The sequence below is a fragment of the Macaca fascicularis genome, chromosome 11 (assembly GCF_037993035.2).
Source record: "Macaca fascicularis isolate 582-1 chromosome 11, T2T-MFA8v1.1".
Lineage (NCBI taxonomy): Eukaryota > Metazoa > Chordata > Mammalia > Primates > Cercopithecidae > Macaca > Macaca fascicularis.
The window spans coordinates 76377087-76403847 of record NC_088385.1 but is presented as its reverse complement, the minus strand read 5'-3'; the positions used below and the strand labels follow the sequence as shown (position 1 = coordinate 76403847).

General features: G+C 44.8%; 1 protein-coding gene and 1 long non-coding RNA gene across 5 annotated transcripts; one reads left to right on the top strand and one right to left on the bottom strand.

The window, feature by feature from the left end:
- Positions 1 to 250: 250 nt before the first annotated feature.
- Positions 251 to 6212, bottom strand: LOC135966270 (uncharacterized). 2 transcript variants are annotated; one of them, XR_010579497.2, is made up of 3 exons: positions 5552 to 6212; positions 3178 to 3272; positions 251 to 2670 (listed from the first exon to the last, which is right to left on the bottom strand). It is a non-coding gene; the product is annotated as an uncharacterized lncRNA (long non-coding RNA). The 2 variants fall into 2 exon arrangements; XR_012420450.1 differs by lacking the exon at positions 5552 to 6212 and adding an exon at positions 3805 to 3907.
- Positions 6213 to 15391: 9179 nt separating this feature from the next.
- Positions 15392 to 22890, top strand: LRRC10 (leucine rich repeat containing 10). 3 transcript variants are annotated; one of them, XR_012420448.1, is made up of 2 exons: positions 15392 to 15579; positions 22537 to 22702. XR_012420448.1 is itself a non-coding variant. In XM_005571510.5 (2 exons), the coding sequence occupies exon 1, from the start codon at positions 17896 to 17898 to the stop codon at positions 18733 to 18735; it is 840 nt and encodes a 279-aa protein (XP_005571567.1). In that variant the 5' UTR covers positions 17826 to 17895; the 3' UTR covers positions 18736 to 19100; positions 22537 to 22890. The 3 variants fall into 3 exon arrangements, 1 of the variants encoding a protein (XP_005571567.1); XR_012420449.1 differs by lacking the exon at positions 22537 to 22702 and adding an exon at positions 16186 to 17605; XM_005571510.5 differs by lacking the exon at positions 15392 to 15579 and adding an exon at positions 17826 to 19100 and having other exon boundaries at positions 22537 to 22890.
- Positions 22891 to 26761: the final 3871 nt, after the last annotated feature.

The following is a 26761-nucleotide window of genomic DNA, read 5'->3' as shown; positions in this document are numbered from 1 at the left end:
ACCGAGACTATCCTAGCTAACACGGTTAAAATCCATCTCTACTAAAAGTACAAAAAAAATTAGCTGGGCGTGGTGGCACACACGCCTGTAGTCCCAGCTACTCGGGAGTCTAAGGCAGGAGAATCGCTTGAACCCGGGAGACGGAGCTTGCAGTGAGCCGAGATCGTGCCACTGCACTCCAGCCTGGGCAACAGAGTGAGACTCTGTCAAAAATAAAAAATAAAAATAAAGAAATACCTGAGACTGGGTACTTTGTAAGAAAAGAGATTTAATTGGCTCACGATTCTGCAAGCTGTACAGGAAGCATAGTGGCTTCTCCTTCTGGGGAGGCCTCAAGAAACTTACAATCATGGCGGAAGGCAAAGGGGGAGCAGGCACATCTTTACGTGGCACGGGCAGGAGTCAGGGCGGGGAGGCACCACACACTTTAAAGCAAACAGATCTAGATAGAACTCACTCACTATCATGAGAACAGCACCAAGGGGGCAATCTGCCCCCATGATCCAATCACCTCCACCAGACCCCACCCCCAGCATCGGCAATTACAATTCCATGTGAGATGTGGGCAGGGACACAGATCCAAACCGTATCACAAGGCAATAGGTATTTGCCTGGACATCCAGGACAGTCTGTGCCAGACTTCCATGGCAGGAGCTCTGTCTCATCACAGCCTGGCCAAGCGCTCCTCCCACAGAGCCAGGAGACCGAGTGTGGACGTGACACCTCAGGACAGGTCACAGGGTCCATCTGAATGTACTATACTCAGAGCAGGTGTCCCAGAGGGAACAAGTGGGGTCTTGTGGCTGCCTCACTTCCAACAGAGGCTAGCACAGAGAGTGACCCAGGCTCCAAGCCTGGTGAGGGCCAGGGCAGCCAACCACGGGGCTTGGGATCCTTTTGTTCTGGACGTCAGAGGAACATGGCTATGTAGCAGACCTCTCCACAAATTTTGTTTTCCTTTTTCTGCAGTTTCCTAAAAAGTGCTCCCCTTCATCGTTCGTCAGAAGCCTCTGAGTCTGCCTCTTGTAGTACCGAGACATTCCCCACTGGGCATAGTCCCTGTAAGGCTGTGGCTTCGAGGTCAGGCTCCTAAGTCTGCCACTTACTCACTCTGGGCCTGGGTACTACTTAACCTCTCTGACCTGCTTCCTTATCTGAAAATTAGGCTAATAATCGTTCATATCCCACAGAGTTACTATGGGCATTTTCCTGGGTACTGAGCATGTAGTGGGGATTCAACAAATGGTGGCCATTTTTCTAGAAACTTTCTCCATATAGACAGTTCATGAAGGAAGCCACAGAGCACTGTCTGTGCATTGGGTGGCTGGGCTTGGAAACAGCACATCCTTCATCTGGAATGTCCAGACCCCTGCAACCTCTCAGCACTATTCAGGCGCCAGGCGGAGAGGGAGACTGCCTGAAGGCCCTCCTGTTCCACCTGCCACTCTCCCCTCTTCCCTGTGCTATTTCCTGAGGACACAGGAAGAACTCTACCAGCGGTAAGACCAAATTATGTAAACACTCAGACCAGAGCAATAGGAGGCCAGCCATGGTGCTGACAAGGGGTCCTGGGAGCCTCCTCCTCCAGATGTCACCTCCCTATTTCTTCACCTAATAGTGGAGACTATTCGTGTGTCTACCTTGTCACCTAGTGGTGGTGTTCAAATGAGATTATATCCCTCAGCATGGTGATGGCATGGGGTCAATTCTTATTATTAGAAATAACTTCATAGGCCAGGTGTGGTGGCTTATGCCAGTAATCCCAGAACTTTGGGAGGCCGAGGTGGGTGGATCACCTGAGGTCAGGAGTTTGAGCCCAGTCTGACCAATATGGCGAAACCCCATTTTTTGTACTAAAAATACAAAAATTAGCCAGGCCTGATGGTGCATGCCTGTAGTTCCAGTTACTCCAGAGGCTGAGGCAGGAGAATCGCTGGAACCTGGGAGGTAGAGGTTGCAGTGAGCCAAGATCACGCCACTGCACTCCAGCCTGGGCAACAAAGCAAGACTCCATCTCGAAAAAAAAGAAAGAAAGAGCTTCATGGAATCCATCCCCCAGCCTAAACACTATTTTGCACTCAGAATCTCAGCTGTTTCTTAAGACAGAAATCCAGCCTAATCCAAACATCATAGCTAATGTTTATTGAATCTACATGCAGGCGCCAGCCCTATTCCTCATGCCTTCTATGAATCTCTTTATTTAACCCTCACATCAACCCAGTCTTGGAGGTCCTACTGTTTTGTGTTTCACAAACTCAGAAGCTAAGGCAGAGAGATTTAATGACTTGCCTCAAGTCATCGAAAGCTAAGAAGTAGCAAAAACAGGCTCCAAAAACCCAAAACACTGACAACACCAAGTGCGCTGGAGGACATGGAGCAAGAGGGGCTTTTATTTACTGCTGGTGGTAAAGCAAAACCGTACAGCTACTTTGGAAGACAGCTTGGCAGTTTCTTACAAAACTAAACCTACTCCTACCCTATGATCCAGCAATCACGCTTCTTGTTATTCATCCAGATGAATTGCAAATTTATGTCTGCACAGAAACCTACACAGATGTTCATAGCAGCTTTATTCATAATTGCCAAAACTTAGAAGCAACCAAGATAGCCTTCAGTGGGTGAATGAACAAATCACTGTGGTATATCCAGACAATGGAATCTCGTTTAGTTCTAGAAAGAAATGAGTTATCAAGCCATGAAAATACTTAAAGATAACTTAAATGCATTTTACTAAGTGAAAGAAGCTGATCTGAAAAGACTACATACTGTATGATCCCAATTGTATGATATTGTGGAAAAGGCAAAACTATGGAGACAGTAAAAAGATCAGTGGTTTCCGGGGGGAGGGAGGCATGACTAGGAAGGGCACAGAGGATTTTTAGGGCAGTGGAAATACTCTGTATGATACCACAATGAGGGAAACATATACGTTTATCAAAAACCATAGAATCTATAACACCAAGAGTGAACCCTAATGTAAACGATGGACTTTGAGTGATAATGGCATGTCAATATGGCTTCATCAGCTGTAATAAATATACTGTGGAGGGGAATGTTAATAGCAGGGGAGGAGACAAGGTGTATATAGGAACTCTCTGCACTTTCTGCTCAATTTTGCTGTGAACCTAAAACTACTCTAAAAGAATTAAGTTTGAGGCTATGTGTGGTGGCTCATACCTGTAATCTCAGCACGTTTAGGAGGCCGAGGTAAGACGATCCTTGAGGCCAGGAGTTCAAGGCCTAGGCTGGACAATGTAGTGAGACCCTCGTCTCTATAAAAGAAAAAAAATAGAAATATGTTTTGTTAATTTAAAACAAAACAAAAGAGAACAGGCTTCAAATCCAGGAAGTTTGGCTCTGAAGCATACCCATTAACCACTATGTTATACTACCCTCAACTACAATGGAAGGAAAAAGTCCAACTTTTTTTAGAAGTTAAACACACACACACACACCCCCACACACACACACACACGTAAAGGAAACTGCTGGGTTTTAGAATACAGTGACAGAGGCTGAGCGCGGTGGCTCAGGCCTGTAATCCCAGCACTTTGGGAGGCCAAGGCGGGCAGGTCATTTGAGGTCAGGAGCTCGAGAGCAGCCTGGCCAACATGGTGAAACCTCGTCTCTTCTAAAAATACTAAAAATTAGCCAGTTGTGGTGGCTCATGCCTATAATCCCAGCACTTTGGGAGGCTAAGGTGGGCGAACCACGAGGTCAAGAGATCAAGACCATCCTGGCCAACATGGTGAAACCCTGTCTCTACTAAAAATACAAAAATTAGCTGGGCATGGTGGCGCATACCTGTAATCCCAGCTACTCGGGGGGCTGAGGCAGGAGGGTGGTGGAGGTTGCAGTGATCCAAGATCGAGCCACTGCACTCCAGCTTGGGCAACAAGAGCGAAACTCTGTCTCAAAAAAAAAAAGAAAGAAAGAAAAAGAAAAAAAAAGAATACAGTGACAGAACAGGTTGCCAGCCCTCCCTGATCCATTCCATCCAGGCAAGGCTTGGAGGCCAATTAGGCCGACTCTGGCCTCGCACGCAGTGTTTGATAACAAGCACCTGACGTATGGCGTGATGCCAGCCTCCCCAGGGCGCTTTGGTCTGGAAACAGCTGTGAGTAATCTGGAGCACCCGGAGCAGAAAGCTTTATCAGTCAGCCTGCCCCAAAAGCTGCTGGGAAGACTATCTGCTGGTGCAGTCATGCCTCCAACTGCCCTATTTTTAGTGAAACGCATTCTTTCCAGGGCTGTGCTTCTGATGAAGGAGAAAGCCGACTTGGTCTTAAGACATCCATAGTCAGTGATGACCAAGCCACTTCCACTCGTCTGCCTGACTTAGGGTCTTCTGCAGGTTTATGAACCACCTTTCAAGGCATTTAACTAGGTTTATTGAGTGATAGTTGATTCCCTGCCTGGTGGGAACCCAGTGGAATAACAGTTTACGCCCTGGAAAGGGGGACATGAGACATGGTGAGGTACTGCTCAAACAACAGCATCTTGCCAACATTTCAAAGAACGCCATTCAAGGTCAATAAAAAGCTGTCTTTGCTTTGTAAGGAGGTAAATATCTACATCAGAGACCATAGGACTACTTTATGTGTTATGTGTTATACGTTATGGTAGGAGGAAGAGTTGAAGGAGGGGACAGTGAATCAGGAAGGTATAGAGTCGGCCCAGCCATCTTTAGGTCTTCCTAACACCAAACCAGGAGGCCAGATAGGACCCAGGAAGTGAGGAGTTGGCACCAGAGCTTGCTCAGGTTTAGCTCACTTGAGCATTTATCAGCACACACTGGAATAGTCACAGCCCAATACCTAATTACAACACAAGTAAGAAAAGGATAATCATACAAAACAGTTTTCAGTTTTCAAGCACCTTCCATGTGCAAACTATTTAAACACATTATCATTTTTTTAACCTCAGGAAAACCTCATGCAGTGGGTGTTCTTATTCCAATTTTGCAGGTAAGTGAACTGAGGCTCTGAGAAGGTAAACAATGTTTCCTCGTCAGTGGCAGAGCTGATAGTAACACTCACATTTTTCTGACTACAAAGCCCATGCTTCCTCTTTCCATTTGCCATGCTGGCCCCTCTGAGCATCTTGGCCATTACACAAAAGGGTGGCTAGGCCAAGGTCTTTGCCAGGCCAGACGCTGTGGCTCAAGCCTATAATCCCAGCACTTTGGAAGGCTGAGGCAGGTGGATCACTTGAGCCCAGGAGTTCAAAACCAGCCATGGGCAACTTGGCAAAACTCTGTCTCTACAAAGAATACAAAAATTGCCTGGACATGGTGGTGCACACCTGTAGTCCCAGCTACTCAGGAGGCTGAGGCAGGAGGGTTGCTTAAGCCTGGAAAGCTGAGGCTACAGTATGCTGAGATCACACCACTGCACTCCAGCCTGGGCAACAGAGTGAAACCCTGTCTTTTTAAAAAAAAAAAAAAAAGGTTCTTTGCCAATTTTAATTTTGTGGCCCAGCATTTAACTAAAACTAAAGCAATGTTTTTCTCAAGCATGATCCCACCCCACTTGCCCCACCGTTAACCTACGTTTGCAGCTGAGCAATACAGCACGTTCAGTGACGTCAGAGTCACCCAGTGGGAAGTCCAGGCTGCCAAGCCTGATGTGATCCTTTGGGGTGATCTGGTCTGACTCTCTTGTTTCCAGATGATGGGAGGAGATCATGAGAAGTTAAACGACTTGCTCAAGGTTCCACAGCAATTTAAAAAATTCAAACGCAGATCTTCAGAGCGCAAGTCCAGGACCCTCCCCACAGTACCAGTCCCACTCCCCTCAGTAGGACTCCAACGGGGCAGGATTCAGCAAAGCTCCACACTGAACCCTACCGTCTGAAAGACACGTGGGACAGGCCATATTGAACCAATGACCCTTCTCCCTCCACACACAAATAGGAAAAACTCTCCAACGAAAGGAAAGCACAGCTTGCCCTGAGCACCTTGGGGAGGCCAGTTGGTTTGTGGCGTTTTAGAGTCAGATGTCCACAGATCCCCAGTCAACTCACATAGTCCACTCATATAATTATGTAAATGCTCTTAGATCATCCTGGCACATAAATACACTTCCGGAGGAAAGAGCCTCAGATAGCTAGCTCACAGAGACACGTCCAGCTGGCGGTCTGTCCTGAACTCCTCCAGGGTCCCTGCTTCTCAAACATGACGCCTGCTGGACATGGGTTGGATCAAAGAAATCCTAAAAGGAGAGAAAAAGATGAGTGAGCTCACAGTGTCAGTCCCCTGCCCAGTTTCAAATTATCCCATTCCAATGTCAGCCCCGCTGCGTGGAGGGGATGAGAGGTGACAACCAAGGAGAGACGACGTCAAGGCCTCACGCTACGCCAAGGTCCACTTACCTCCCTATGCCCGTGACAATCGGAAAGCACAGCAGAGCCACCAAGATCGGCTTCATTGCTCTCGTTCAGCAGCCTCTCTCTACTCCTCAGGCTTCTTGGTAGCTCATTGGTTCATTGGTTCCCAAAGTTGTGAGGTTGCTCAATTCCAGGAGATTCTAAGTTGGCAGGAGTTTTATGGATATGGCTGGAGCTGACCACAGATTTGGGCAAATATTGACATTCTTTGTGAGGTGATACCAGGCGAGTACTATGTTGGCAACAGAGAAAGTTGGGAGGGCTGGCGGGAGGAAACTGACATGTATTCAGCTTCAGCTGTATTCCAGGTACTGTCATTTAATCCTTACCATGATTTTATTTTATTTTTTAAGACAGAGTCTTGCTCTGTCACCCAAGCTGCTGTGCAATGGCGTGATCTTGGCTCACTGCAACCTCCACCTCCTGGGTTCAAGCGATTTTCCTGCCTCAGCTTCCCAAGTAGCTGGGGATTACAGGCGTGCACCACCATGCCCAACTAATTTTTTGTATTTTTAGTAAAGACGGGGTTTCACCATGTTGGCCAGGCTGGTTTTGAACTCCTGACCTCAAGTGATCTGCCCGCCTCAGTCTCCTAAAGTGCTAGGATTACAGGCGTGAGCCACTGCACCTGGCCCCTTACCACGATGATTATTATTATCATCTCCATGTACTTCTCTCTGTTTAATTTAGTTATCATTACTATCTCCATTTGACAAATGTAGAAAGACTTTCAAAGAGGTTAAGCAATGTCTCCAAGGCCATACAGTCGGGAAATGGTAGAAATGAAATTCTATCCCAAATCCAACTGAATGCCAACCCACACACATCATACATTCCAGTGCCAGGCACTGTGGGCTTCCTTCCTCACCTCCCTTTTCTTGCTTGCTGGAAGAACCCTGGTTGTACTGAAGCAGCAATATGCACAGCCCCTGGTGTCCCCAGATGGCATCTACCATCCTCTAAACCACCTCTAGCTACTGGCCCTGTTGCTTGAGCTGCAGCTCAGAATCTGTTTCCACACAGAAACCATCTTACACACAGCAGTCAGTAAGACTGCAATCACTGTACCATCACCATACTGTTGCTCTATGAATTAAGCCAATTATAGACTGATATAAAATACCATAATTTATAGCATTATTTCTACTGGAAAATGCATTGCAAGATCCACCAGTCCCCCACCTCCTACTCCGTCAAAAAACAAACAAAAACAAAACAAAAAGCCTTATAGGTGACTTCATGCATCTTTTATAAGGCTTATCGTTGATTCAAATTTCATGAGTCCCAACCCAAAGTTGCCTGCACATTATCAGCCCTCTACTTGTCAAGAAGATCTGGAAATATCAAAGCTGCCAAAGGAAATTCTTGAAAGTATAGCTGTATTTGATCCCACTCCACTTTATTAAATTGAAAGAAAACCTTCCTTGAGACTGAAGACAAATTGTATTCCAGTCAGGAAGATAAAATACTACTTGTTGTATCTATTTTATGATGACGGGGATGCACTTCCCTGGAAGACAGCTGGCTGGCATTAGGGCCCAGGGGCTCTCAACCTCAGCACCACTGACATTTTGGTCCAGATAAGTTTTGTTGCCGGCAGCTGTCCTGTGCAATGCAGGATGTTTACCAGCATCCTAGGCCCTACTCACTACATGCCGGAAGCACCCTCTCAGTGTGACAACCAAAAATGTCTTCAGACATTGCCAACTGTCCCCTGGCAGAGGCTGATACATTTGGAGGACGTACTTAGAAGACTGCATTAAGCCCGACGGAACCATTGAAACTCTCTGATGAAGAAGTGCTGATCTGTGGGGTTTTGTTGTTTTTGTTGTTTTTGTCCAAAGGCCACTCTGAGACTGAAGTGCATTCTGATGGCAAATTCTACCTTTGTGAAGTAGGGAGCAGATGGTCATCAAAATGGACCAAAGCATCCTCTGGCTGTAATCCTGGGCCAGGCCTCTCTCCAGGCCATCCAGAAGCCCAGCTTCAGAGAGCACATCCCCTCATTGCCGGTTCCTGGGGACTATAAAGCAGAATTTTACCAAGGCCCATTCTCCTGACCTTGGTTCCTTTCGCGCACATATAGGCTATAAAATGCCACCCCTGGCTGAGCTCAGTGGCTCATGCTTGTAATTCCAGCACTTTGGGAGGCCGAGGCGGGTGGATTACTTGAGGTCAGGAGTTTGAGACCAGCCTGACCACCATGGCAAAACCCCATCTCCACTTAAAAACACAAAAAAATTAGCCGGGCATGGCCGGGCAGGCCTGTAATCCAAGCTACTCAGGAGGCTGAGGCACAAGAATGGCTTGAACCCAGGAAGCGGAAGTTGCAGTGAGCCAAGATTGTGCCATTACACTCCAGCCTACGGATAGAGTGAGACTTTGTCTCAAAAAAAAAAAAAAAAAAAGGCCACCCTTCCCTCAACTTTGCCCCGGCTCCTCACCCTGTGAGTTGATGATGGAATTTCTTCAGGATTCAAGTTTCATTTCATGGCGATTTTTGAAGCTCATTTTTCTCAGAATAATTGTCTTAGCACAGCAGTTGCTATTGAACAGTTTCCAGCAGTTCAACATTGAAAGAGAATCTAATTAACTTACAGAATATCTTGGGAGACTTCTCTGGAATCCTGCTCTGGCCGCGTCCATAGAGCAGGCTCAGCACATTTTCATAGTGGTAGGCTAAAGTCTCAGGGGAATTCTTCAGCTTCCCCCCTTGCATTGTTTTCTGGAAAGTCAAAGATTGGAGCTTATCTTACAGTTACCAACCAAATGTGAATTCATTTCTGGGTTCTTTCAACCCTGTATATATCTTTTTAACTCTTCTGATAAATTTTATAAGTTCTTCTCAGAACCACTCTCCTTTACCTCAATGATAATCAAGGGTGGAAAATGTTATTTATTCATAAATATATATTATCAAGTCACTGGCTGCCAGCGATCTGAGTTTACATTAGCAAGCTAAGAGTAATGCATCCTTTGTTCATTTGTTCATTCATTCAGATGCTCTGGGAGGGCAGGAAATTGTGTCCATTGTGCACCACTTATTTATTGAATAGATGAATGCCCATATTGTTTGAAATGCTGTTGTTAGTGCTGAAAATACAACAGTGAACAGGATTGGCACAATCCCTGGCCTCAGGGAGTTTACAGTCCAGCAGGCAAGCAAGAGACCTAAGAAATAAAACCATCACAAATTGTGATAAGTGCTAACATGGAGAGAAACTGGGAGTAGAGTCAGCCTAGCTTAAACAGCGTGGTCAGGAAAACCCTCCTTGACAGCCATGGGAGGATGGGCGTGAACTACAGGCTAGTTGTGGTGAGTATCTGATTTTTTTTTTGACTGACAGCTTTCCACGTTTGGGGAATTTCTCACCTTATAAATCTTGGTGGTGGAAAATGATCACTCCCCATTATAGAAGCCGAAAGCTGAACCCCAGCCTCCCTTGTGGCTCGGCTGTGGCACGTAATCAACGAGTCTTCCCCGTTGGCCCTGATTCAACTGCTAGTGACACAAAAAAGCAGGACTTAGGCAAAATCCCTTCTGAAGAGGGAGGTAGCCATGGTGGGGGCTACACCAGGTTTGGAGGCAGCAGCCAGCCCCAGTGGGCTTGGAAGTACAAGCAGTGGGGGGCTGGGCCCAGGGGTGGTGACAATGATACCTTCACAAGACCAGCGCTGCACTGTAATTCAGGACATTGGTCCTAGCCATAGCATCCAAGTGCAGTTCTGCAGCACAGGCAAGGAGGTCTGTGAGCTTCCTAACATAATAAATTCCTTGTCATCCAAATCATTCAAAGACAGTTTATATTGTACTGAAATTAAGAACCGCAACACTAGAACTGCACCTTGAAGTGTTTGAAGACGCAACATTAATTAGCTTGAAGCCAAGGTTTGGGCAAACGCCTCCATGGAGCAGTTGAATTCAAAACCAACAGGTGCGAATGGTCAGACCCAAGCTTGGTGGGACAAGGTTGCTTCTGGACTGCTCTTCTGGAAGGCCCAGGATTCCGCCTGTGGGGCTCTTCTCTGTGTCCACCACCAGCGTCACCATGATTTCAAACCAAGGAGAAGCCAGCTGCACCTCAAAGCTAACTAATTGGAAAACAGAACAGTCACTTTATGGTTTTTAGTTTCAACACTTTTTCTTCTACCTTTTGCAATAAGGTTTGTAAAAACGCAAGCCCTCTTTTTCCTCTGTTCTCACACCACCGCCACAACAATCATCAACAAAGAAGACTTCTGTGACCCCAAAGTATGTGTGGGGATTTCTCCCTGCCAGCCAGCAAGGGAGCAACGTTGCCGTGGAAATCAGCCGGGTGCCCTCCAATTCAATTCCGACTCTGCCTTCCTGGTGAGAGTATCAGATCCCACAGGCTGAGGGCTCAGTCCCCAAAAGCGCCACCCCGGCCTTCAGACACCAGTTCCGGCCTCCAGGACTTCTGATTGATCAGCTTAAAGTTAAGGTCCCAACAAGCCCCCTCTAGGTTCAATTAATTTGCTGGAGCAGCTCACCGAACTCGGGGAAACACTTACTTTCAGTTACCGGTTTATGATAAAGGACGTTACAAAGGGTACAGATGAACAGATGCACAGACACGGCATGGAGGAAGGGGTGTGGAGCTTCCACGCCCTCCCTGGGCACAGCTCTTCAGGAACCTCCACGCGCTTAGTTAGCTGGAAGCTCCCCAGACCCTCTCCTCTTGGGCCTTTTATGGAGACTTCACTGATTGACAGTCTTCATGATTGACAAGCCTGTAGAAACGAGATTTGACAAAAAGGATATGATCTAAACCCAGCAAGGCCCATCTGTTCAGATTCTTCTTGGCCTCTGTGCAGCCTTCTTTCCTCCAGGGAATGAGGCAAAACCCTCTCTGGAATGAGGGTCTCCTGACCCACCAGCAGATTCGAGTCCTGAGATTCTGTTTCCTTAGACCTGCTCTTGGCACCTAAAGTGCCCCCAACATTACAACAAGGGATTGTGACGGGGCTATGGGAGTTATGAGCCAGGAACCATGGGCAAAAACCTATATATATAGTTACAATATCACTAATACGTATTGTTTTTTCTTTGGGATGTAGGTGTGTGCGCTTCCTTTTGGTATAGGCTGTTTTCAGTTCTTCTGGGGGTCACCTTGATCATTTTATTCCCCAAAATGCGGGTTTCATATGGAGGCTGAACCCAGTGGGGAATAGTCCACCATCAGCCTTGTCCCTCCTCCTCCTTCCTCACACACGCTCTATGAAATCCCTACCCACACCCCAGCCCCTGGATCATATCTAGGGTAGATTGCACAGCTTTCTCGACACTTTCAGGTATTAAAATTTTCAGTCAAATGTTTGTCCAAACTTTAATGTCTCATCCAAACTTTTAACATCTCATTCAATTTAAAACTTCTCTCCTTCTCCCAGGTGAGGCCTGGCCTGTGGCTTAGGGATCAACAATGAGAAAGAGCTGGGGTTGAGAGAGGGTCTCGGGGCTGAGTTGGGGCGGGGGAGGGGTGGGGGGGAGGGGGATACAGAGCTTACTGTTTTCCTTCTTTACTCCACATCCTCTCCCCTGATCCCCGCTCCTAGATCCTCCAGGCTTGGACACAGAAGGGTGAGACTGTTTCGCTCACTGGTTCTGTTTTCAGTTCCCCTCAGGCAGATACATGCCTTCTGTTGCAGCAGATGCACAAATACTGACCCTTTCCTGGAGGTGCTCTGCTGGGTCCTTCGGAGACACCCTCCAACCGGGGCGCACTGCACTCCTCGGGCCAGTGATGCACTCTTGGCCAGCCTCCTGTGGCTCTCCCTGCTCCCTGAAATCTTCCTGTTTCCTTTGCTGGGGCTGTTGGTTCCTGGATTCTGTGTCTTCCATTTTGATAAAGCACTTCCTTGACTGCTTTCTTAGAATTTGTGCATAAAAGGGAAACTTTTTGACATCTTTTCTACTTGAAAAAAAATCATTCTAAATCCTACTTTTACTAGATGTGAGATTCTATACTGGACATTATTTTAACCTTACAATTTTGAAGGCATTGCTCTGTTATCTTCTAGTTTCCAATAGTGGTACTGAAATGCCCAATGATGTTCTCGTTTCTAGTTCTGTGTATGTGTACTCTGTTGTCTTCTATCTAGAAACCTTTGGGCTCTTCTTTCCAGTGTCCTGAAATTTTCAGTGGTGTTGGTCTTTTTCATTTATTGTGCTACGAAGTTGACAGGTTCATCAGAGAACTCATATATGTCAGCCCTAGAAAACTCTTTTATTTGCTTCTTTCATAATTCTCTCTTTTTTTTTTTTTTTTTTTTTTTTGAGACGGAGTCTTGCTCTGTCGCCCAGGCTGGAGTGCAGTGGCGCGATCTTGGCTCCCTGCAAGCTCCGCCTTCCGGGTTTACGCCGTTCTGCCTCAGCCTCCCGAGTAGCTGGGACTACAGGCGTCCGCCATCTCGCCCGGCTAGTTTTTTGTATTTTCAGTAGAGACGGGGTTTCACCCTGTTAGCCAGGATGGTCTCGATTTCCTGACCTCGTGATCCGCCCGCCTCCGCCTCCCAAAGTGCTGGGATTACAGGCGTGAGCCACTGCGCCCGGCCTCTTTTTTTTTTTTTTTTAATTTTGTGTGTGTGTGTGTGTGTGTGTGTGTGTGTGTGTGTGTGTGTGTGTGTGATGAAGTGTTGCTCTTGTCACCCAGGCTGGAGTGCAGTGGTACGATCTTGGCTCACTGCAACCTCTGTCTCCTGGGTTCGAGTGATTCTCCTGCCTCAGCCTCCCGAGTAGCTGGGACTACAGGTGCCCACCACCAGGCCCGGCTAATTTTTGTATTTTTAGTAGAGAGGGGGGTTTCACCATGTTTGTCAGGCTGGTCTCAAACTCCTGACCTCAGGTGATCCCCTGCCTCAGTCTCCCAAAGAGTTGTGATTACAGGCGTGAGCCCCCATGCCCAGCCTCTCTCTTTTTAAATTTTATTTTATTTTTGAGACAGGGTCTCACTCTGTCACTAAGTCTGGAGCACAGTGTCACAATCATGGCTCACTGCAGCCTCGACCTCCTAGGCTCAAGCAATCCTCCCACCTCAGCCTCCCAAGTAACTGGGACTACAGGTGAGCATGCCACCACACTCAGTTCATTTTTCAATTTTTTGTAGAGCCAGGGTTTCCCTATGTTGCCCAGGCTGGTCTTAAACTTCTCTCACCTTGGCATCCCAAATTGCTGGGATTATAGGCATGAGCCACCGCACCCAACCTTTTCTTTAACTTTTGACAAGATGTTCTCAAGCCTTCTATTACAGTTTTTAATTTTATTTTTTGAATTGTGGTAAAATATGCAAAAATGTCCCATCTTAACTGGGCGCAGTGGCTCACACCTGTAATCCCAGCACTTTGGGAGGCAGAGGCAGGTGAATCACCTGAGGTCAGGAGTTCAAGACCAGCCTGGCCAAAATGGTGAAACCCCGTCTCTACTAAAAATACAAAAAAAAATTAGCTGGGCATAGTGGCGCACCCCTGTAGTCCAAGTTATTCGAGAGGCTGAGCAGGAGAATCATTTGAACATGGGAGGCAGAGGTTGCAGTGAGCCGAGATCATGCCATTGCACTCCAGCCTGGGCAACAAGAGTGAAACTCCATCTCAAAAAAAGGATCCTGTTTTTATTTTTATTTTGTTTGGGTATATACCCAGAAGTGGAATTGTTGGATCATTTGATAATTCTATTTTTAATTTTTTGAGGAAACACCTACTGTTTTTCTTCTATTTTATTTTTAATTGTGCTTTTTTCATATCTTTATTTCTAAGAGCCCTTTCTTATTCTTAGAATCTTTCTTTCTTTCTAATCGCATCCTACTCTTTTCATGGATGTTACGTCATCCAAGAAAGGCACAGTATTTGGAACACAGACTATAGAGCAAGATGATCTGGGTTCAGATCCCTGCTCGGCTACACACTAGCTTGTTCAGGTTGCATAAACTCCTTGTTCCCCCATTTCTTTCTTTATCAAGTGGAAACAATAACAGTACATAAATTTTAGGATTGCTGTAAGGATTAAATGACCTAGTAATACCACACCCAACACGCAAGTGCTATAGTTAACTCTCTGAAAATATTATGTTATAGTTTATTATTTTCTTCTAGTCTCTTGATTTTTTGTCTTGATTTTAAACATTCTTATTTCAATCTCTGATTTTCATGTAAGAGATCTTCTTCAAGTGTTTTGTTATCTAAAGTGCTGCATAGAAATTCCGTTTGGCGGGGCAAAGTTTGTCACCTTGTGTGGTTCAACAGAAACCCACCCTGGCCAGGCGCGGTGGCTCAAGCCTGTAATTCCAGCACTTTGGGAGGCCGAGATGGGTGGATCACGAGGTCAGGAGATCGAGACCATCCTGGCTAACACGGTGAAACCCCGTCTCTACTAAAAAAAATACAAAAAACTAGCTGGGCGAGGTGGCGGGCGCCTGTAGCCCAGCTACTTGGAAGGTTGAGGCAGGAGAATGGTGTGAACCTGGGAGGCGGAGCTTGCAGTGAGCTGAGATCCGGCCACTGCACTCCAGCCTGGGTGACAGAGCGAGACTCCGTCTCAAAAAAAAAAAAAAAAAAGAAACCCACCCTGATATAATCGTACACTGTGTGAGATCAGGGTTTTATCTATCTTGTTAGTTGCTTGATTACCTGCATCTACAGCATAGTAGGTGTTCAGTCAATATTTGATAATATAATTAAACCTCTCTGACCCACACACAGTTTTCTCATCTGAAAAGTAAGGTAAAACATATTTATCTGGCTGGTGTTGTAAGAATAGATAATATATAAAAGGCACCTGGTAGCAACATTATTATCATTATCATTTCTAGGGATGACATTAGGGCAGCTGCTTCATAACCATTCATGGTCACCACTGACCATGCTAAATATAGCAGCAAAGCAGAGTTAAAAGGCCAGTTATTTTAATACAAATAAGCAAAGCAAGAAGAGGGCTCAAGATAATAGCCCTTGACATTCAATGTGTAGAAAGTCCCAGAAGAACACTGGCTTCAGTCGTGACCTGTGAGCAGAAAGTGGGTAGCTCTGCTGCATCACCAAACAGCTCTGTAGAATCGCCATTCACAAGGCGCTTCTCAACGGTGTGGTCCGTTACAAGCAATTCAGCAGCAAATTCATGGGATGCGGAGCAAGGGTGTGCCAGGCCCCCTCACCCATCCTGAAACTCTATTCAGAGAACAGGTAAGCTGATGGATTGGTTGCTTTTGGACTGGAGTTTTTAAATGTAAAATGATAAATGCCTCTAGTTAAAAAAAAAATCAAGAGTACAAAAGGATCTAAATGGAAAAGTCAGCATCCCTATCACCCACAAACCCTCAGGTAGATTTTCCAGAGTTAATCACCATTATTTCTTACAGATATTTTTATGCACACACAAAGACATACGTTTATTTTTTCACAGATGGGAATCATTAAAAAACTATTCTGAAATTTGCTTTTATCCCTTCCTACTTTATTTATCTGGAATCACTTCCCATATCAGTATATGTGGATTTACCTCCTTATTTTTAACAACTGCTGTATGTATAAAGTAATATAACAGATAAGCCCCCAATCTCAATGACATCACATAATTAATATTTATTTCTCATTTACCTCAATCCAACTGGGGATTCCACCTTCAACATATGACTTCCACATACTTGGTGGCTCCTAAAGTCACTCTGGGTGACAATATCCAGCCAGTAGATGGGGAAGGAGAGTGTGGAGAAGGGTGAAAGGTTTGTTTTACAGTAAGCCAAGTCTAGAGGTGACATCTAACACTTTTGCACACATTACTTTGGCCAGAACTTGAAGACTTTCACCTGTAGACCAGCACCAGGAAACTGTCCCAGCTGGACAGCTGCTTGTCTGGAACTACTGGACACTATGGTAGGGAAGCACAAACCTTTCATGGGCGGTCAAACATACCTGACACAGATGCACTGTAGGAATACATCCGAATTTATTTAACACCCAGAAGGCTAGCTTTCTTCTCTTTCTTCTGCTTTTCTGCTTATCTTTTGTCAAAGGCAAGTTTTTAAACTGTGGAAAGATATCATCTGATAAGAACGAAGACATGAGAAAGTAGACACCTGTAACCACTGCTGGTGGGTGTGTGTACTGGTTCAGATTTGGTGGGGTACAGAGGAGCCATCAATGAAAAACCTGTAAATGATGCATATCTATGATCCAACAATACATTTTTTTTTTTTTTTTTGAGACGGAGTCTCACTCTGTTACTCAGGCTGGAGTCCAATGGTGCCATCTCAGCTTACTGCAAACCTCTGCCTCCCAGGTTCAAGCAATTCTCCTGCCTCAGCCTCCCAGGTACCTGGGATTACAGGTGCACGCCACCACACCCAGCTAATTTTTGCGGTTTTTATTAGAGACGGGGTTTTACCATGTAGCCTAAGCTGACCTCAAACTCCTGGGCTTAAGTGATCCGCCCACCTCGGCCTCCCAAAGTGCTGGGATTACAGGCGTGAGCCACTGCACCTGGCCTGCTCCAGCAACACTTCTAAGGATGGTTTCCAAAGAAATGAGTGGACTGTTGCTCACATCTGTATGCACATGGATGTTTATAATAGTCGTGCATTGTAAACAACCTAGATGCCTAACCACAGAGAACTGTTTAAATTACTGTACATCCATATAATGGAATACTATGCAGGTGTTAAAAATAATTGCATAGATACCTGCAAACATAAAAATATGTTCATGATATGTCATGATTAAAAAATAAGGTTCCTAGCCAAGTGCCATGGCTCACGCCTGTAATCCCAGGGGGAGGCCGGGATGGGCAGATCGCTTGAGCCCAGGAGTTCAAGACCAGCCTGGGCAACATGGCGAAACCTCATCTCTACAAAAAATACAAAAATTAGCCGGGCATGGTGGTGTGCACCTGTAGTCCTAGCTACTCAGGAGGCTGAGGTGTGAGGATTGCTGGAGTCGAGGAAGTCAAGGCCGCAGTGAGCCAAGATTGCACCACTGTACTCCAGCCTGTGTGACAGAATGAGACCCTGTCTCAAAAAAAAAAAAAAAAAAAAAGCTCCTAAAGTGCAATTTTAAAAAACAAATGATTACTTATAGCAAAAAGGCTAGAGGACACATGCAAATGTATACAGTATTTATCTCTGCATAATAGAACTATGGGTGTTTTTCATTTTCTTCTTTTACACCTTTATGTGATGTGTTAATATTTTATCATTAGGGAAAAAACAGCAAAGCTATTTTCAGCTTGAAATGAAAAAAAAGTTGATAAAGGGGATTGGAGCTTAGGTGATTAAAGGCAAGCATGTGAGTCAGACATGGCCTCCCAGCCCCTGCCGGACTGCTGCACTGTCACCAGACACTCAAGTTGCTATCAGGAGCACTTTTCTCTGTCAAAGTGACTGGCTTTTGTCATGCAATCCCCAAGTTATAATGGGAGGGTAGGATAGGCCCCAGAGCAGTCAGCTGAGCCAGCCCCACTCCGTGAGTCGGTCCTCTGGGGCTCACCATACCCCCAGCCTCTGCATGGGGAACACCATCAGGGCCCTCGTGGCCTTCATCCCTGCTGACCGCTGCCAGAACTATGTGGTCAGGGACCTCCATGAGATGCCGCTGGACAAGATGGTGGATCTGAGTGGGAGCCAGTTACGCCGCTTCCCCCTGCACGTGTGCTCCTTCAAGGAGCTGGTCAAGCTCTACCTGAGCGACAACCACCTCAACAGCCTGCCTCCGGAGCTGGGGCAGCTACAGAACCTGCAGATTCTGGCCTTGGATTTCAACAACTTCAAGGCTCTGCCCCAAGTGGTGTGCACCTTGAAACAACTCTGCATCCTCTACCTGGGCAACAACAAACTCTGCGACCTCCCCAGTGAGCTGAGCCTGCTCCAGAACCTCAGGACCCTATGGATCGAGGCCAACTGCCTCACCCAGCTGCCAGAGGTTGTCTGTGAGCTGAGTCTCCTTAAGACTCTGCATGCCGGCTCTAATGCCCTGCGTTTGCTGCCAGGCCAGCTCCGGCACCTCCAGGAGCTGAGGACCATCTGGCTCTCGGGCAACCGGCTAACTGACTTCCCCGCTGTGCTGCTTCACATGCCCTTCCTGGAGGTGATTGATGTGGACCAGAACAGCATCCGTTACTTCCCCAGCCTGGCCCATCTGTCAAGTCTGAAGCTGGTCATCTATGACCACAATCCTTGCAGGAATGCACCCAAGGTGGCCAAAGGTGTGCGCCGTGTGGGGAGATGGGCAGAGGAGACGCCAGAGCCTGACCCTAGAAAAGCCAGGCGCTATGCGTTGGTCAGAGAGGAAAGCCAGGAGCTACAGGCACCAGTCCCCCCTCCTCCACTTCCTCCTACCAACTCCTGAGGAGCTTCAGTTGCAAGTCAGTGCCAGGGACCCAACTGCAGCATGTTTTGGAAGCCTCTCCACTGGAGTGGAAAGGATGGCTCTGGGTCATTTGGGGGTGGCTCTGCTAGTAGAGACTGATGGAGACAGCCAGGTGGAATGCCATAAATCACACTGAGAAAATATTTCTGGCCAACAGCTCTTCTTTCAGAGGGGAGTTGTGTGCCAATGATGGCATGAGAATCCAGAGAATTCTTGTTTGCAAGAAAACAGCTTCTCCATGCAGATATTTTGAAACACTGAAGAGCAAAAAGGGCTGGGACACTTTGAACTCCTGCACTCTCCAGAAGTGACTGGTCATGAGGCTCATGAGCTCCTCAAATAAGGTATTTGTCATAGAATTAAATATTCTGGTGGTCTGTCCCTTTGCAGGACATATTTTCTTTACTGTAAATGACCATAAACAGTATCAATGTATCACTGAGGCCACTGAAAAGGACATTTCTACCTAGGCAATCAGATTCACAGAAAAAAGTTGTTTGTTGTTGTAAAGGCTCAAGATGAAACTCTCGGCCGGGCGCGGTGGCTCAAGCCTGTAATCCCAGCACTTTGAGAGGCCGAGACGGGCGGATCACTAGGTCAGGAGATCGAGACCATCCTGGCGAACACGGTGAAACCCCGTCTCTACTAAAAAATACAAAAAACTAGCCGGGCGAGGCGGCGGGCGCCTGTAGTCCCAGCTACTCGGGAGGCTGAGGCAGGAGAATGGCGTAAACCTGGGGGGCGGAGCTTGCAGTGAGCTGAGATCCGGCCACTGCACTCCAGCCCGGGCCACAGAGCCAGACTCCGTCTCAAAAAAAAAAAAAAAAAAAAAAAAAAGATGAAACTCTCCCCAGCAGTTTAGTGCCTGCTGAAAAGATCCCTGATGGACAATACCTCTGGTGGACTCCAGCTGCCCCTTTTATTATTATTAGAGACAAGATCTCGCTCTGTTACTAGGCTGGAGTGCAGTGGCACAATCATGGCTCACTGCAGCCTCTAACTACTGGGCTCAAGCCTTCCTCCCGCCTCAGCCTGCCCAGTAACTGGTACTACAGATGTGCACACCTGGCTAAGTCTCTAATTTTTTCGTAGAGATGAGGTCTTGCTATGTCGCTCGAGCTAGTTTCAAACTCCTGGGCTCAAGCAATGCTCCTGCTTCAGCCTCCCAAAGTGCTGGGATTACAGGCATGAGCCACCACACGCAGCCTTCAGCTGTCACCTTAAACTTGACAATGGCTCATGCTGATTTAGTTCATTTTCCCTAAAGGTTTGAGCCAAGATCTGCTCCCAACAGTTCACTGTCACTGACAATGTTGGAAGTCATCTGGAAAAGATAACCTCTGTGGCAATGCAGTCTCATTAAAGTCAAGCGTTGTTGTGATTCCTGTCTACCTCCCTGAAGCAAAGCCCTTCTGTTTATTCACACTAATGAGCCAGAGCTGAGCTAAATTGAATCCCTGTCCTTGGAGGAAAACCACATTTCCAGAAGCATATTAGTTTAAAGGTAGTAGGTGAGAAATGTGATCACTTGAAACAAGTACTTTGAAATGTGAATAGCAAGTTGTAGTGTATATAGGAAGTCTCTGCCTCTTTCGCCTAGTATCTGTGCCTTTGTTTCAATGTGTTTTGATTTCTATAGACTGTTTTGACAGTGTATAAACCAAGGTATTTTGTTTTTTGAAAGTATGTATATTGTGACCTTCTCACAAATATATAAACTTTAAGGAAATTGTTGTTAGTGGGTGATTTAATAACACAATTCTTTATGTACTTGAACCTTTTCAGCAAACAAGGACACAAAAAGTGTCATCTTAACTAAAACATACAGTACCAAGTTTTTAAAAGGACCTTTTCCATAAAAGCATCTTAACCCAACAAAGTTTGGTTCTAAAATGACATTACACAACAGACCTATTTTCATGTATGTCTTCCTACCAGAAATATTTCCTGCTAAACTAAAGGAAGAGAAATTTCCATGATATTGCATAATTCCTTCCTACTGCCACCTCCCATCTGCAGAGCATTTGCAACCCATTGATCAGACTATGAAAAAAGGCCCCTTTAATCATTTAATGTAATAGGTTTAAACTTTCAGGTCAAACATATTTAACTCCTTTAGAAACAAGCCCAGATTTCTGTTGGACAGTTAGGATTTATCTCATTCCTAATGACGGAAGCCAAATTATATTCAGCTGATGATAGAAACTTTTGTCAACAGAACTTGCATTCTAAGCTTAATCTATAGCAAGGTTTATCGATTGCTGACTTTCTTTTGACCCTGTCTTCCCCTTCCCAAGATTAATCGGCCATTCTGTAGTTGCAGACTATAACCATAAAACAGAGTGAAGCCAATTGATCCATACAGAACTCTCATCTACAGAGCTAAATGGTCTGAATCAGTAGTCAAATTATAAACATTTTGGCCCATAATCAAGCTGTTTTATTCTAAAACAATCAATACACAACAGACATTTCTCAAATGGTACGGTCAAGTGTTTGCTGTTGAATTTGCTTTCCAAAAAGTTTTCACTGTAGGATTTCAATCAATTTTATAAAGTATATAAATGCATACTTACATTTCTATAACCCTTCTAATGTTTTCTGGAAATGTTGACATAATTAGAAAGTAAAATAAGAAAATGTTGAAGCACCAAATGTAACATTTTTGCTCCTCATTTTAAGTCTTGAAACTCAAAGTGTTAATGCATCAAAGGGAAAAGGTCTTCCAGAAGTTTACATAGGATTTTAGAGTCCATAAATAAGAGTGATGCCAACTGAAATCTTTAACATGGAATCAATGGAAATGAATCAGCAACCAAATTTGCTTCTTTATTTTGTCCTAAAATGTAACATCTCTAGAGTTTGTAATTTTACACTTAAAAGTGGGTTTGTGCCCTAATAAGCAACTGAACTCAAACTAAAGGCACATATCCAACACAGTGAACCAGAAGCAACGTAGCATACTGGCTAAGAACATGGCCCTTCAGACTACCTGGGTTCAAATCCCAGGCTTGCCAAGAACTAGTCAGTTATCATCTGTGTGCCTCAGTTTCCTCATCTGTAAAATGGTAACAGTTTCGGCAGGGCACTGTAAGGATTAAACCAATTACTGTGTATAACATGCATAGAACAGTGCCTGGCATGTGACAGTGAAGGTTTACATAAAATGTTATTTTACTAAGTATTATACCAGGCAGCACAACACCTATGTTTACCCTAAAAGCAAGTGTAATTCCTTGCTTTAAAAAAAAAAAAAAAGTGGCATCCCATGATTTGCAGGAGAAAAAAAAAGTGGCAATAGAACAGCAAAGCTATTTTCCCTTCAGAAAATTTTCAACCATAATATCTAAAGTCCTGAATATAAGAGATATAACCACAATTTGGTCAAATGTTCCTGGCTTACCAAAATAGGAAAACACACAGACATGATTACCAAAGATGCATTTGCAAATTTCTAAATGAATATACTTTGATCCTTATCTATTATTCTAGAATTAACTTAATCACCAAAGTACTTGAAAACACGGGACTATTTCTTGGCATTAAATCTGTTTAAGGGGCAGGAAGCATGTGACTGAAGACATGGGTCCTGTTAGATACTTTTACTCTGCCTTTTGCTCGTTTTTTGTTTGTTTGTTTTTAAGCACACTATTTGTCATCTCAGTACCATAGAAAGGATACTACTACTATTTGAAAACAACAAGATATGCATGCCTTTCTTTCCTTATGGACTGTCCACTTCTGGCAAACACTAAGCAGGTCTTATCATTGAATCATCAGTGCCTTGTACAGTTCCACCACACTTCTTGAAGATGGGAGATTTTGTCAGTACCCAGCCCACGGGACAGGAGGAAAGGCTGACACGTGGAGCGCTGCTAGAGGCCGGGCCAGGTACTTTCCTCAGGTTAAGTTAATTCATGTCATCTTTTCAATACTCCTTTGAAAAGTGCTATTATATACTGCTCACAATTTTAAAATCATAAATGAAATCAGGGTTATCTTTAGTCTTCATATTGAGAATCTGAAAAGTTCTATAGTAATTTTGATTTTTAAAAAGGTTCTCTTTATATCTTCTATTGACCTAATATGCTAATACGGCACATGGCAGACTTTTATAAAGGGTTTTGTACAGAGTATTTTGTTGACTTCTATTATTCGGAGCCCTGGCAAGAAACTGCATTCACCCCATGTGATTACATGGAGAGACTTTAGTGAAGACAGGGTGAAGTGGGGGAAAAAAACAATAGCAACCCAGACACAATAGCAGCAGCTGTCATCACCTGTAAGACCGAACAGGGTAAAAAAACGTTTCAGCCGGGCCCAGTGGCTCACACCTGTAACTCCAGAACTTTGGGAGGCCGAGGGGAGGTGGGCCACGAGGTCAGATCCAGACCATCCTGGCTAACATGGTGAAACCCCGTCTGTACTAAAAAATACAAAAAACTAGCCAGGCGAGGTGGCGGGCGCCTGTAGTCCCTCCCAGCTACTCAGGAAGCTGAGGCAGGAGAATGGCGTGAACTCAGGAGGCGGAGCTTGCAGTGAGCCAAGATCCTGCCACTGCACTCCAGCCTGGGCGACAGAGCAAGACTCCTTCTCAAAACAAAACAAAACAAAACACCGTTTCCCAAATCCATTAAGAGCTAAGAGCCATGGTAGAGGTGCTGCCTAACAAAGATATAGTAGCAGGTCTTGCAGGGATGCAGTTACCTCCAGAGACAAAGAGCAAAGGCAGGAAGAGAATAGATTCTGTCTCCCTATCTCCTGCCAGTGCATCCTCAGTTAAAGCAATAGAAAACCAATCCACAGGGAGCTGTGAGCAAGGCAGCTAGCAGGGGAAGACTGGATTTGGGGTTGACGAGTGTAAAACATCAAACCCAAATTATCCTTCCTCAGAGAAAAACTGAAGGTTAACTAGGATAGATTTTAAGCTCCTAAGCACTTAGACCCATTCCAAATTTCTACTTTCAGGTCACAAGTCTTGTGAAAACAAAAACTCACTACTTCCATGCTTGCTATTTCTGAGTTAAAAGAAACTCCTTCCGTCACTCATACACTGTTGGTGGGAATGTAAATTAGCTCCACCTTTATGGAAAACAGTATGGAGGTATCTCAAAGAAATAAAGTTACAACTACCATTTGACGGAGCAATTCCACTTCTGTGTATCTATCCAAAGGAAAAGAAATCATTTTATCAAAGACACCTGCAGTTGCAGCACTATTTACAGTAGCAAAATCACAAAGCCAACCACAAGCCACCAAAAGGTGACTGGACTTTTAAGAATGTAGTACATATACACCAATGGAATACAACACAGCCATAAAAAAGAAAAACACATGTCCTCTGCAGCAACACAGATGGAGCTGGAGGCCATTATCCTAAGTGAACACAGAAACAGAAAATAAAATATCACATGTTCTCATTTTTAAGTGGGAACTAAACAAAAGCAACACGTGGACTTAAATATGGAGGAAATGGACTCTGGGGACTCCAAAGCATGGAGGGTAAGATAGGCATGAGGGCTGAAGTTACCTATTGGGTCCAGTGTCCAATATATGGGTGATGGATATGCTAGAAGCCCAACCCCCATCATCACACATAATACCCTTGTGACCAAGCAGCACATGTACCCCAAATCTAAAATGGTAAAACCTCCATCCTAAAACTGTTAACAGGCCAGGCGTGGTGGCCCAGGCCTGTAATCCCAGTACTTTGGGAGGCCGAGGCGGATAGATCACAAGGTCAGGAGATCGAGACCATCCTGGCTAACACGGTGAAACCCCGTTTCTACTGAAAATACAAAAAAAATAGGCGGGTGTGGTGGCGGGTGCCTGTAGTCCCAGCTACTCGGGAGGCTGAGGCAGGATAATGGTGTGAACCCAGGAGGCGGAGCTTGCAGTGAGCCAAGATCACACCACTGCACTCCAGCCTAGGCGACAGAACATGACTCCGTTTCAAGAAAAAAAAAAAAACCGTTAACAGGAGTTAGGTCTAGGTCATACTTACCTCTGAAACTGAAAAGATTATTTGTGAACTTGAGATTTTTCTAAAGACAACAATCAGTAAGGGCTTCAGAATATATGAAGGCAAGGTATGGCTATATTTTTGAATATAGTAGTTTCCATATTCTTACTTTTCTAAACTTCTTCATTGGCCAATCTGTTTTAAGGTCTTTGGAGAAAATATGCCTAAGTACCTAAGAAAATATGTGTAACTCCATGCCATCTGGTCCCTCAGGATAAACTCACCTGTCCCACCACATCCTTTGTGGGTTCTCTCATATGCTCTCCTGCTCCACCTATGTCAGTTGTGAGGATCACAACTAATGTGTGATAAAGCACTTAAAAAAAATCACACAGCAGATGGTATTGCTATTCAATCAGTGTAATTCTGATAATGTCACATTTTTCTAGTTTTAATCTCATCTACAAATATTAAAATATTGAGACAAATTCTCAGATGTCTCAACTTTTCCCCTGACCCTGAAACAAAAACATGTTTGGTCTATCAGTGTTTCTTTAGAAATCCTTTGCTCCTTTATGGGAAGGTCCCTCCATGTTAGCACAGCTGTCCAATAAAAACTCAACCTGTTGGGCTCTTACTTCTTGTCTATTCTGCTACATACTGATGCAGTAACAGCCTCCAAATCTAGAGCTGCCTTTTAAACCAGCGAACTCAGTCCATACTTACCCCCATTCTCATTCTCTTATCCACTTACCCAAAACAAAAACCCTTTATATATATATCTAAAAAAAAAAAAACCCAATCAGTACCAATACTTAAGTCTAACCATACTCTTTTTAGAGAAATTACCTTACAAAGCATTGGAAAGAGGTGCTGTAAAACCAGCCTGGGCAGCACAGCAAAGTCTGTCTCTACAAGTAAAAAAAAAAAAAAAACAAAAAAACACACATCAGCCAGGCATGATAGTCCCAGCTACTTGGGTGAAAGAATCGCTTGAGCCCAGGAGACAGGGGCCGTATGAGCCTTGATCACACAACTGCACTCTAGCCTGGGGGACAGAATGAGATCCTGTCTCAAAAAAAAAAAAAAAAAAAAAAAAAAGCAAAAAAACAAAAAGTACTTAGAGCACATCATCTTGCAACATTTAATATGACTTTTTCAAGCATAAAAATATCATGTAACATAGAGACCAGCCTGGCCAACATAGCAAAACCCCGTCTCTACTAAAAATACAAAAATTAGCCAGGCATGGTGGCAGACTACTATGTAATCCCACCTACTCGAAAGGCTGAGGCAGGAGAATCATTTGAAACTAAGAGGTGGAGGTTGCAGTGAGCCGAGATCGCGCCACACTGCATTCCAGTCTGGGGGACAGAGGGACACTCCGTCTCAAAAAACAGAAAAAAACAAAAAAATCACATCACAGAAAGCATTGTAATTTTTTCCAATGCAAGAGACAGCATTTAGACTACACAAAATTAAATGAGTACTAGTTTATGGCATTTTCACTAAACAAAATTAAACGGGTAGTAAAATTTACACTTTTTTTTTTTTGAGATGGGAGTCTATCACGCAGGCTGGAGTGCAGTGGTGCGATCTTGGCTCACTGCACCTCTGTCCCCCAGGCTCAAGTGATTCTCCTGCCTCAGCCTCCCAAGCAACTGGCATTACAGGCGCCCACCACCATGCCCAGCTAATTTTTGTATTTTTAGTAGAGATGGGGTTTCACCATGTTGCCCAGGCTGGTCTTGAACTCCTGACCTCAAGTGATCCACCTGTCGCGGCCTCCCAATATTAGGATTACAGGCATGAGCCACCACGCCTGGCCATAATTGAGGGTTCTTATGGTCCAGCAACAAAACCAAAAGATTAATATATGGTGTGTTTATCACACTTAACTTGGGCTTATATTAATCAAGATAATTATTTCAAAAATGCAGATGGCCAATCATTAAGGTGGAAAATGCCATATTTAAAATAATCATTAATTTTCATTAAGTAGAGTTCAAACAGAATACACACATATAAGACATAAGAACCAAG

Excerpts from the sequence above, each read along its gene's own strand:
- LRRC10 (XM_005571510.5), top strand. The coding sequence starts at position 17,896 with ATGGGGAACACCATCAGGGCCCTCGTGGCCTTCATCCCTGCTGACCGC.